This window comes from Alexandromys fortis, unplaced genomic scaffold (genome assembly GCF_014885135.2).
Source record: "Alexandromys fortis isolate MF-2015 unplaced genomic scaffold, M_Fortis_MF-2015_v1.1 scaffold_1, whole genome shotgun sequence".
In the NCBI taxonomy this organism is placed as follows: domain Eukaryota; kingdom Metazoa; phylum Chordata; class Mammalia; order Rodentia; family Cricetidae; genus Alexandromys; species Alexandromys fortis.
In genome coordinates this window covers 14,371,057-14,383,933 of record NW_026067927.1, presented here as the reverse complement: position 1 = coordinate 14,383,933, position 12,877 = coordinate 14,371,057, and the positions used below count along the sequence as shown (strand labels likewise).

Genomic DNA, 12,877 nt, shown 5'->3' with positions numbered 1-12,877 from the left:
AAAAAAAAAAAAAAAAAAAAAAGAAAAGAAAAGAAAAATTCAAAAAACAAAAACCAAACAAATAAAAAACACCCACAAAACAAACAACCAAAAAAAAATCATCCAATTATACATTACTAAATAGACTATTCATTATAGAATATCACGTCTAGATTTTCCATACTGTCCGAGGTCATGTTTTCCTCTATTTTTACTTATAATAACTGCCAATAGGCTTTCACTCATGACATCCTCCACATTTCTGTAGGAACCCAGCTGGAGGTCTCATTCTTTGACTAAACCACTCAAAGGTCTTGGCCTTGGTGCGTCTGCAGGCTTTTAATATACATTCAACTGTAAACGTATCACTGGACAAAGAAAATATCAAGGTATTCAAACAACAAAACCAAAAACAAGGCACGTAGAGAGTCTAGTCAAATGCTAGAGACACCTCCTCCCAATACTGCAGCTGTGTCTGATTTCTGTTAAGTGAATGCTAATTACTCCCATCAAAAGTTAATGATTAGCCGGGCGGTGGTGGCGCACGCCTTTAATCCCAGCACTCGGGAGGCAGAGGCAGGCGGATCTCTGTGAGTTCGAGGCCAGCCTGGTCTACAAGAGCAAGTGCCAGGACAGGCTCCAAAGCTACAGAGAAACCCTGTCTCAAAAAAACTAAAAAGTTAATGAGTATGCTTGCTTAAGAACTAAGTAAGCTTAGTTCATAATTACAACTGCTGAGGACTCCGGGAAAGATCACCTATCCACTGTTCAGACAGGAACTACTGACAACGTGAGGTTCCTGGGACAGTCAAAGACACCAACAACTGACAAGCCACCAGATCAGGTGTTTCTGTTGGTTTTCAGAGACCAAATCTCATTCTGTCCATGTGGACCACAGACTCACTGTGTACTCAAGGCTGGCCTTTAACTCCCGGATCCCATGCCTTCACTGCCGGATGCTAGGGTTACAGTCACCATGCCCATCTACCAATTTAAGTCTTAATCTTTATGTGGCTCTAGAACAAATGCTATCTTTTCTGTCTTTGGGACAAACACTACTTAAACTGACATCCCAGGAGGGTTCAACAATAGTCTTTTTCTATGTCCAAACATCAAGAACAAGACAAAACCACATGGGAAAAATAGTACCTTTCAATCTTATATTTTATTGTCTTAGTTTGTTCCCACTCTGTAAGGCTATAGCTTAACCTAGTAACTCAGTAAGAAGAATTCTGTGCTCACAGCAAGGATTGTTAAGTTCTGATGAGACTAATGGAGTAGTAAATGTTGGAGTGGAAGGAAAGAGCAAACGTGGGCCTGAAGCCTGGCTAGCTACCAGCTGGTAGAGCTAGATGCAGCAAGAATTCAGCATGCGGAGGAAGAGATCAAGGGGCCTGGATGATGTGAAGCCATGGGAATTTGGACACACTAAGTAAGCATTGTACTCTCCTCTACCAAATGTAACAGCATGATTCTGGCCTGTAATTGAAAGAGGGCTTACTCCAACCCTGACACACAAACTCTGGCTTTTTATAGCCTAAACGGCGTGCTATTTTAAACATGTAGAGGAAATGCATTTTCAGTTACAAACACTGGCTCCTCCGCATCTGCCCTTATTTGTTACTGAGACATGTGGGGCAGGATGTTTTAGTCTTCTGCACTGGTTTTCCTGTATTGCTTAAATCTGTTTAGAGGAAAGGAAAACACACAATTTCTATAAACTGAAGCAGCTCCCAAAGTTGGGAGGAAAAAAAGCCATGGAAAACATTTTACTGCATTACTTTTCTTTTATATATTAGATAACCCTACAAACCCCTCCCTTGAAGAGACCTTCCATACTTAAGGATGTGGTATCTTTGCAGATTCTAATGTTCTCACTGATAAAATGAGTCCGAATCCCAAAGCAGATGACTTCCTTTGGCATTCCAAGCAGTTATAACTGTAAAAGTTTTCTGAGACACAAGTCAGAAAAATAAGCAGATCACCCTCGAAGGCCACATGATTTATCAGAAATTCAAGGCATAAATAATGCTGTACTATATGTAATTAAAAGTCCCATATTCATGCACTTTTACTCAGATATTTAGAACACATTCTTATACTCTGGTATATTCCATTATAGCTCTCAAAGAAACTGATTTGGACAGACTTCATTTTACCGCTTTTGTAAGGGAGTCAGTGGGTCATTTATCTCCTGAAAAACATTTCACTAGAACAGCTGCCAGCAACAACTCCTTTTCCCAGCTGCCCTCTACCCCGGAGCTCTGTACACAGCTTCGGGATGACTTCCTCCTTAATGAACTTTAGTCAGACCCCTCGCAACCTTTTCTCAACTAAGCCTTGTCTATGCTAGGACTGTAGAGATCAAGTTTAGGAGGAATCCCACTAAGTCAATTTAAAGAGACTGTCCTATGCTGATAACAATAGCCCCAGCTGCCTTTAATAATAGAGTCTCATTAGCCAGAATCTTCCACAGCAACAATACTATTAATATATAATAGAAAAGGTGGGTAGTAGTATCTGAGAGGGGGCTTTCTTCCTTTTACCTCCCTTTCTGGGTCTCTCAGGGATCACTTCTCACATAACGGACTTGCATGTAACCCTAGGTCTCAGATTTTGCTATAGGTAAGTGCACCCTATAGGACATACCACTGTAATAGTATTATTCAAAGTCAGGGCTAAAAAGATGAAGATTTGCCTGTAGAGTCTGATAGGAAAATAGGGTGGGATTTTAATGGGAGAAAAAAACATAAAATAAAACATTCCTGTTTGCCAGATGAGGTGACACACACCTTTAATCTCAGCATTCAGGAGGCAGAGGCAGGGATCTTGGTGAATTTGAGACCAGCCTGGTCTACAGAGTTAGCTCCAGGCCTACATAGTTAAGACTGTCTCAAAAACCACCTTCCTGTTCACAGCAAAGGTGAGTATGTTAATGAGGTGACAGCCCACCCCACCCTGCCGCCATCTGAAAGTCAGAGGAGTAGCTGAGGAGCTCGGCCTACCCAAAACTCCCTATGGCAGGTGCTGGCTGGCTAGTGGTCACTTTCCTAGGGCCTACAGCCATGGGTTTCTCTTATTTGTTTCTTACATATGCTAAGAAGACAGGAACTCTTGCTTTTTCAAAGAGAAAGCCTTCAGCTAACAATAACTGAACTATGGAAAGTGCGAAAGGAGTAAACTATCAGAGCTTCTGTCTTTTAGTCACTTCTGACTGCTTTCTTTAGACAGGGGCTCACCTAGGCTGGCCTCGAACTTCTGGGCTCCAGTGATCCACCTCCACCTATCTTAGTCTCCCAAGGAGCTGGACTACAGAGCACACCCCGTGCCCACTCGACTTCCTTATGGTCCTCTGCTACCATGGGGGTGGGAGTGGAACTAAATACTCAACTCAAACATTCAAAGTGCTGATGAACTGCTAATATCGCCATGCAAAAAAAACTATCATTTTTAGGTATACAATTTACATGTTTAGCTTTGTGGTTACCGTTTTTCCAAGCTGGGATTATTAAGTAAGCAACCTGTAGCTAATTTTTCCTAGCAAACTCTATCTGGGTAAAAACTTCCAACAAGGCAGAGCAGAAGTTTCATTCCCTCGCTCAGAAAAGGAGCGGAGACAGCTGCAGTTGGAAACAGGCTGCCACAGAGAATCCCCAGTGCACCAAGTCCACTCTGGACTGACGCAAATACTCACCCCGATCCAGCAGGGAGCGCTGGTGCTGCTGCTGAAGGGACAACTGCCTGAGGTTTTTCTTTCTCATTTTGCTTGAGGAAAGATTTGGCTTCCTTAGATGCAACATCTACTTCCTTGGTCACCCTATTTCAAGGAAAGAGACAACAAATTTACAAGTGGGATAAGAAGCAAATATTACAGCAAAGGAAATAAATGAAAACTAGGGACATACTCATTACTGAGTTTTCAATAAGTTCTGGCCACTGAGTCTCATGATTTAAGTTCACTCTAAGAGTTCTACAAACAGGTGCTTTCCCAGACTGATACTAACAAGTAAAACAACAATACATGAAATTTTATCCAAGTCTCCTTTAGTACATCTGTCAGCGCAAAGACTCCAGCAACCACTCCTGGGTCTCCGCTCACTTGGTTACTAACGTGAAGGCTACAAAGATCCCTGCACTATTCCTCACCTAAAAGAGCGATACTAAGACTCAAAGGGCCAGTGAAAGGTGAGATAGAGAGATGGGAGACAGACATACCATTGTCATCATTTCAAAAGCAAGAGCAAACAACTAGAAAATACTCCACAGACAAAAGACAAAACACAATTTCCTAAAACTGGACAAATCGGAACTACTCAGGGAGGAGCAGAATGTAACACAATCCTATCCGATTTCAAATCTGGAAAAACTGCATCAGATAAAACTGAGTTCTAAAAGATCAAATAAGGATACTTAAGATGCTTCATATTCCAGGTAAAGAGAGAAATATGTAATGCATGCTTTGACATGCCAGGCAATAAAAACGTTTGGGGAATTTTGTTTAAATTCCAAATTACCAGTAAGCAGATCCAAAATTACAGTCAGACAGTACGTGATAAATATTCAAACGAAGATGGCCCACAAATGAGAGAATCAACCCTCTAAGTTCCATCTGTGAGAGCACACAGGTCTCTACTGCCGTCCAGCATACTCTTTCTAATGAAGGCTCCCTCACCGCTGCACTTGATACTGTGTGCTATGGATGTCAGTGGCACTTGGAGTTAAGATGAGGCAAACAGACTCCAGAAGGGCACAGCAGCACACTCTGCTGCTGTCGTTTGCTAGCACAGCTGAGGTGGGGAGGTTTGCTCTACAGCACTAACACAGCAACAGGAAGCTCATTTATTTGTATTCCTCAGTATTAAAACTGAAATCCAGAGACTACACAATGATGCTAGTGAAAATTCTTCAACACATGGTATTTTCCAAACTGGTTGTCACACATTTCCATCCTACATGCTCTTCCAGAACCTTAAGCAAAGTTCTTGAAACTGAATAGGATTTATGGCTGTCTCACTAAGGTAGCAGCTCTATAGGCATTCTAAGGCCTTTCTCCCTTGAGAATATACCTTTAGCACTCCTAGCCTAAAGCCACTCTGCAGCAGAGACCACACAGACACAGGGGTGGTGTGGGAGGTCCTCTTTCTATGTGTTGCTTGTACTGGCTAATGAATAAAGAAACTGCCTTGGCCTGAAAGGGCAGAACTTAGGTAGGCAGGGAAGACAAAACTGAATTCTGGGAGGAAGAAAGCAGAGTCAGACGCTGGGAATTTTACCTGGTAAGCCACTGCCACGTGGCGATACAGATTAATAGAAATGGGTTAAATAAAGATGTAAGGATTAGCCAATAAGAAACTAGAGTTAATGGGCCAAGCAGTGATTTAGTTAATATGGTTTCTGTGTGGTTATTTCAGGGCTAAGCTAGCCGCGTGGCTGGGACAAACAAGTGGGCCCCCTCTTTGCAACACAGATGTCTGAGGATTCCTAGCCCCAGGATATATGAGTCTTAAGCATCAGAACTGGAAGCAAACATCTTTAAGATGGTCCCAACCACTGTCTGATTACAAGTATACAAGACAGCCTGCCTACTTGGACCTTGTGGCCTCAGGAACTATGAGAAATTGTAACAAAACAATTAGTTGTTTTATGCAAGTTAATAATTTTTTTAAAAATATTTATTTATTTATTATGTATACAATATTCTGTCTGTGTGTATGCCTGCAGGCCAGAAGAGGGCACCAGACCCCATTACAGATGGGTGTGAGCCACCATGTGGTTGCTGGGAATTGAACTCAGGACCTTTGGAAGAGCAGGCAATGCTCTTAACCTCTGAGCCATCTCTCCAGCCCCCAAGTTAATAAATTTTAGGGTGATTTGTCATAATGCTAAATCAATACCCAAAATAATCCTGCATCAAAATACTGGGCTTAATGGAGATACCAAAATACTGGATTCAAAATAGTCCCTTGTCTTAAATAATTCTACAGAAGATTAACATGATTAATGATTGCCTACTTCTTACCAAAGTCTACTAATACAGCAAATAAATGTAACTAAAACTATACATATTAGCAGAAGAGATACAACAGAAAAAAATATTAATCAAACTTTCAGAAAGTAGCAAACAAGCTGGCCATGGTGTACATGCCTATGGTATCTTCATACTGGGACAGTTGAGCAGGATATCAGGAGTTCAAAGTAATCCTCAGCTACATGAGATTTTGGCTCAAAGATAAAAAAAAGGAGCAAATATCTAAGTAGCAACTGGCTTTGGTTTTCTCTGATCTCCTAAGTTTGTAGCCATGTGGAACAGATGACAAGAGAGCCACTCTGCATTACAGAGCCCTAGAAGGGCTTGTTACATTCAACTGTGAGGAACCCTCAAAGGTGGAAGAGAGGCAAAGACTGCCACAACCAGCTGATAGCTTGCATTAGGAACAACTAGTCTTTTTTTACTTCAAAACACAGGCTCAGTCCCCACCACTGATAATTCAGAGGGATTCACAACACTTAGAGAAAATGAAAACCACAGAAGGCCAGGAATGAAATGAAGCCCCATCCTGAAGTTAGAGGAATTGAATGAAAAGCCACCCTTAAAGGCTGTATATTCCAGAGGGCTGAGTGACAGAGCAAAGTGCTAAGCAACCCATAATGTTCTTGGTCCTACTAAGAAACAGACACTTTACTGTATTGTGCTACTGAAGTACAGCTTGTTGCCCAACCATAATAGAGCCTCATCTGAATTCAAACAATCACATTTCAGAAAGAGGGGAAAATACAACAAAAGAAAGTCTAGAATTGAAGAATGAGTTTCAACAAAGAGCCACAGAATACTGGATTGCCAAAGCAAACTTTAAAGGATCAGCATCAAAGCACAGAGCTAAAACTTCAGAATGCTATAATATGAAGCGGCCCAAGTAACAAGGAGAGGAAAGCGGCAATCATGTGACTTATGTTTAGTTTTGCTGTTCTTGTTTTACTACAGCAAGACTCTAGTACACACTTAAGTAAACATTTTCTGGAAAGCAACCCAAATGCTGATACTGTTAAATACTAGACATATTAAGAAATATGGCTTTTTCCATCAAAAACTCGCAGTCCAGCAAGCCAGCCAACTACAAAAGTGACATGACAGCTCCTGCCATAGAGCAAGAGTCACAGAGGAGGCGTGGAGAAGACGGAACCCTGGGAATGCCCGTCTTCATCTCTTGTGCCAAAGCATACCCATACCAGGGAGAAAACACATTGTACAGACTGAGGTAGTTCTAAGGAAGTTGACAGCCGACACAGTGACAGCATTTGCTCTCTCCTGAAAGCATCCTTGTCTCTTACAAGGCAGTGTCTCCATGTATGGTCCAGCTGGCCCTCTACTTGTGCACGGCCTCCGTTCACTGTTAAGAGCAGTGAGGGATTTGGCTACCACACCTCTTTTAGGTAGAAGAGTTAACTTGCAATCATCTCACACATGAAAGGACTCCCGACAGGAAAAGGCCTATTAATAGCAATAATTAATTTATTTGTTTTTAGCAGAAATTCCATTTTAACTTCATTTTCACTCACTCATCTTCCTGAAAAGTCTTTATTTGGACATAATTTTTCCATGACTGGACTTTTCCAAAAGGTGAATCATTAGGAAAGTCTGAGCTCACAGGGCAGCTGGCTATGCCACAGAGGAGGGCAAGGATGATCATCTTCCTCCCTTCCCCAAGGCTTAAAAAACTACATAGTTTTCATGGAGGAAAACCAAGCAGAACAGCCAAGTTAGAGAAACTAGAAGACTAACTTCATGCTAACACTACCTCATTCTTACACTTAGGAATTCTTGCACTAGCTCTTCGTGCTTCTTACTTTTCTTCTTCCTTTTTTTTTTTTTTTGTGTGTGTGTGGGGGGGGGGTTGAGACATGGTTTCTCTCTGTAGCCTTTGCTGTCTTTAAACTCCCTTTGTAGACCAGGTTGGCCTCGAACTCAGATCTGCCTGTTTCTGCCTCCAGTGCTGGAACTAAAGGTGTGCGCCACCACCGTCCGGCTACTCTTTCACATTCTTAAAGATGCAGTGATGCCTTTAACTTGATACAAAGACAAAAAAGGAAAAAAAAATAATATCAAGAGATTAAAAGATGTATTTAAACCCAAACACCAAGCTTGTGTCTGAGTTGTCAGCGCTCAAATCTCTTAAGATCCTTCAAGAAACTTCCTTATAGTACTTTAAACAGTATGTCTTTTTTTTTTAAAAAAAAAAATGTATGGCTGGGAGCTGGAGAGATGGCTCAGCAGTCAAGAGCATTGGCTGCTCTTCCAGAGGTCCTGAGTTCAATTCCCAGCAACCACATGGTAGCTCACAACCACCATCTATAATGAGATCTGGTGCCTTCTTCTGGTTTGCAGGCATATATGCAGACAGAACAGGTATACCTAATAAATAAATAATTTTTTTTAAAGGCTTGCCAATCGCCTGGCAGTGGTGGTGTACACCTTTAAATACAGCACTTGGGAGATAGAGGCAGGCAGATCTCTAAGTTCAAGACCAGTCTGGTCTACAAAGTGAGTTCTAGGACATCAAGGGCTACACAAAGAAACTGTTTTGAAAAAACAAAGCCAAAACAAACAAACAAGCAAAGTCTTGCCAACACGGCAACTATTAACAGATTTAAATAAATACGGTATCTAACATATAAATATGTATAATTTGTACATATTACATCTGTATATAAACAACTATATATACATATCCCATGCTGGCCCCGATCGTCTGGCTTCTGTTCCCAAGTGCTCGGATTACAGGAGTATACCACCCATAACAGGCTTGAACAGGCTTCCGTATCCTTATGGGAAAGGAGTTTGAGAGGACACTCACTTGCTCTGTTGTGTAATTTTTTAAAAATTAGCATTTATTACTGTAAAGTAATAAATAAATAAAATGCCTATATGTGAGAGTGTGTGTAATTAATGAAAAGAACATGCACTTATCCTGTTTTCAGACAAGAAACACAGTGCTGCCCTCTTCTGACAAACAGTACGAATGGCAGGCTCCCTGAGTACTTACCAATAGTTACAACTGCCATCTATGTGCTTTCAGAAGTGAAGAGTCTCTGATCCCAGCACTTGGGAGGCAAACCAGGGATCTGAGTTCAAGGCCAGCCTGATCTACAGAGTGAGTTCCAGGACAGCCAGGGCTGCACAGAGGAACCCCGTCTCAACAAACAACAAACAAGAAAAGTAAAGAATAGCAGCATACACCTGTACTCCCAGCACTGGGAGCAACTGGAAGGAGAATCAGGAGTTCAAGGTCAGCCTGGGCTAAATTAGATTCCCATCTCAAAAAAGGGAAAAGAATCTGTGGCATAACGTTTATAAACAAATTTATGAAATTCAGGGGGCTGGAGAGATGGCTCAGAGGTTAAGAGCATTGACTGTTCTTCCAGAGGTCCTGAGTTCAATTCCCAGCAACCACATGGTGGCTCACAGCCATCTATAATGAGATCTGGTGTCCTCTTCTGGCATGCGAGCATACATGGAAGGAATGTTGTATATATAATAAATCATTTAAAAAAATTTATGAAATTCATAATTTGATCAGAAATTTACTGATTTCTCAACGCAATGGTTATTCGGCTGATTCTGTTCTCTATGCAGACTTTCTGTAGATATTCTACACTACATGTGGGAAGTGGTCCAAGACAACACAGGCTTTGAGACACACTTTTTTTGTTGTTTATTTTTTCGAGGCAGGGTTTCTCTGTAGCTTTGGAGCCTGTCCTGGCACTAACTATTGTAGACCAAGATGGCCTCAAACTCATAGAGATCTGCCTGTCTCTGCCTCCCAGGTGCTGGGATTGAAGACGTGCGCCACCACCGCCCGGCCGAGACGCATTCTTACCAGGTGTCTTAGCTGAAACTTGCTCTGTAGCCCTGACTGTCCCTCAACTCTGCCTCTAAATGTTTTGTTTGTTAATACACTAACTTTTTATTGTTTGAGAATTTCATACAGGCATTTAATGTGTTTTAAGTTCACCTCCCACTCCCCCTCTTCTAATGCACTCCTTATCCTTCTACCATTATCTAATACCAACTTCCTGTGTTTATTTTTTCTTTTTTTAAACCCACTGAGTCTACTTAGTGCTGCTAGTGTGTGCTTGGGTGTGGGGAACTATTGGAACACAGATAGTATTCCACATCAAGGGGCCACAGCCTTAAAGAAAACTGACTCCCGGGGCTGGAGAGACAGCTCAGAGGTTAAGAGCACTGACTGCTCTTCCAGAGGTCCTGAGTTCAATTTCCAGCAACCACACGGTGGCTCACAGCCATCTGTAAAGAGATCTGGTGCACTCTTCTGGCCTGCAAGCATACAGACAGAGCACTGTATACATAATAAATAAATAAATAAATCTAGAAAGAAAGAAAGAAAGAAAGGAAGGAAGGAAGGAAGGAAGGAAGGAAGGAAGGAAGGAAGGAAGGAAGGAAGGAAGGAAGGAAGAAAGAAAGGAAGCCGACTCCCTCTCTCAGGAGCATCAGCTCTGTGACCTGCCCCCACATGCTGGAATTGTGTCTGATCTTACACAGGTCGTGGGCATGCTGTCACAACTGCTGTGAGTTCTTATGTGCAATCCCCGGCTGTGTCCAAAAAAAGCTTTGTTTCTAATTATTTTACAGATTTCTAAATGTTGACGGCTTTACTGTCAGTGTTCTGCTACTCCCTACTGGATAGCTGCGTATGGTCTCTGAGGGCAAAATACATACGAATTTACACCATCTGCAGTTATGGGCAGACACCAAAATGACCAATTACTAACTACGGTGTTTACAATGAACATGCTGACCGATGCTGACCACGTCCTTTACCTCACCAAAATGCGGGGTTCCTGAAGGATAGCTAGTACTGCCAGTGCAGTATAGGTCTGTGTAAAGAACAGTTCTCAACCTGTGGGGCCCGACCCACAGGGGTCAAATGACCATTTTACAAGGGGGGAGATCACTTAAGATCATTGAAAAACACAGATATTACACAGAATTTACATTATGTTTCATGACAGTGGCAAAATTAGTTATGAAGTAGCAACTGAAATAATTTTATAATTGCGATTACCACAACATGAAGAACTGTATTAAAGTGACAGCAGAGGAAGGTTGAGAACCACTGGTCTAAGCATATAAGGCAAAGCAAAATTCCAAATTCTCCAATATAAATGGTTTGCACTCTTTTTAAATTTTTTTTTTTTTTTGAATTTTCAAGACAGAGTTTTTCTGTCTTGGAACTTATTCTGTAGACCAGGCTAGCCTCAAACTCAGAGAGATCCGCCTGCCTCTGCCTCACAAGTGGTAGGATTAAGGGTGTAAGCCACAATCACCTGGCTTACATCCAAACTCTTAAAAGACTAAACCTACTATTTAATCTTGACTGTGTAAGAACAACTAGGAAGAGTATCAATGGAATAAATGAGGCCTAAAAGCACCATACACATATATCTACTCGAAATATGGGCTGCAAAACTACCTGTTATTGGTGAAAAATGAGAAAATCTTAAAAACCAAAAGCCACTGTGAGCACGGAGATGCCTGATGCACGTATCGCATTATTCATACTTAGCCATTAGAATCATCCATTATGAAGACCAGAGACCAGCTAGAAGTAAACTGAGTCACTTGTGCCCAAGTCAGCCAAGCCTGGCAAACCCCACAGTGAGAAGAAAGCCGACTGCCACAAGTGTCCTCTGGCCTCCACACGCGTGCTGTGACAGGAATGAGACAGACAGAACACGGAAAGCGGAGACTCTGAGGGACAGAATGTGAACCATGTAGGTGTTTACTGCAATACTATTCTTGCAACACTGCCCTAAGGACATTTCACAAAAGAAAATGTTCTCAAGACAGGTTTTTAAATGAGTGGATTTGGTACTACAGAGAAGGCTCAGAAGTTAAAAGCATAGACTGCTCTTCCAGAGCCCTGGGCTCTACTGCCGGCACCCACATGGTGGTTTACAACCATCTATAGCTCCAGTTCCAGGTGAACTGACTCCCTCTTCTGACCTCTGCAGGCACCAGGCATGCACATGGCACACAGACACACATACAGGCAAAAGAAACCCCCACACAAAAGAATTAAAGAGGAATAAATAAAGTAAGTTTTGCTGGGCACAGTAGCTTACGCTGTATGTGTCAGCACTCAGGAGGCTGAGGAAAATGGAACACAGTCACTTCAGCCACCTTGAACTACAGTGACTTCCAGGACAGTATGGACTACAGTGAGACCCAGCCTAAAGAAATTTTAAAAGTTGTGCTCTGTACTATTTATAAAACTGAAAATAAAGGCCACGCAGTGTTGGCACACGCCTTTAATCCCAGCACTTGGGGGCAGAGGCAAGGCCAGCCTGGTCTACAAGAGCTAGTTCTAGGACAGGCTCCAAAGCTACAGAGAAATCCTGTCTCAAAAAAAAAAAAAAAAAAAAAAAAAAAAAAACCCTGAAAATATAAAGCTTCACTTAGCAAAATGTGATTTTTACTGGATAAATACAGGTGATGCTGTATGTTAGTGGGTTATAACCAGGGATCAACCAAATACACACAAAAAGCATTTAGGGGGAAATCCATCCGTAAAGAACACGTATACATATTGTTCCTGTCTCTAGTCCCTACCACGCTATGCTATTTTCATGGCATTTACATTGTATAAAGTATTACAAATCAGATATTGAATGTATAGCAGAGGTTGCACATAGGTTATATGCTGACACTATATAATTTAATATATGGAACTTAGGAATCTGAGGAGTTGCCGGGTGGGGGCGTATGCCTTTAACTCCAGCACTTGAGAAGCAAAGGCAAGTGGATCTCTGAGAGTATGAGATTAGCCTGGTCTTTAGAATGAGTTCTAGGACATCCAAGGCTACATGGAGAAACTCTGTC

At 41.8% G+C, this 12,877-nt stretch overlaps 1 protein-coding gene across 1 annotated transcript in view; it reads right to left on the bottom strand.

Moving 5' to 3' along the window:
* Positions 1-12,877, bottom strand: part of Cfdp1 (craniofacial development protein 1) — an 83,986-nt gene that overhangs the window by 56,428 nt on the left and 14,681 nt on the right. Inside the window, exon 5 of the mRNA XM_050144075.1 lies at positions 3,674-3,796. Within this exon, the coding sequence (XP_050000032.1) occupies positions 3,674-3,796 (123 nt within the window). The remainder of the gene's footprint in view (positions 1-3,673; positions 3,797-12,877) is intronic.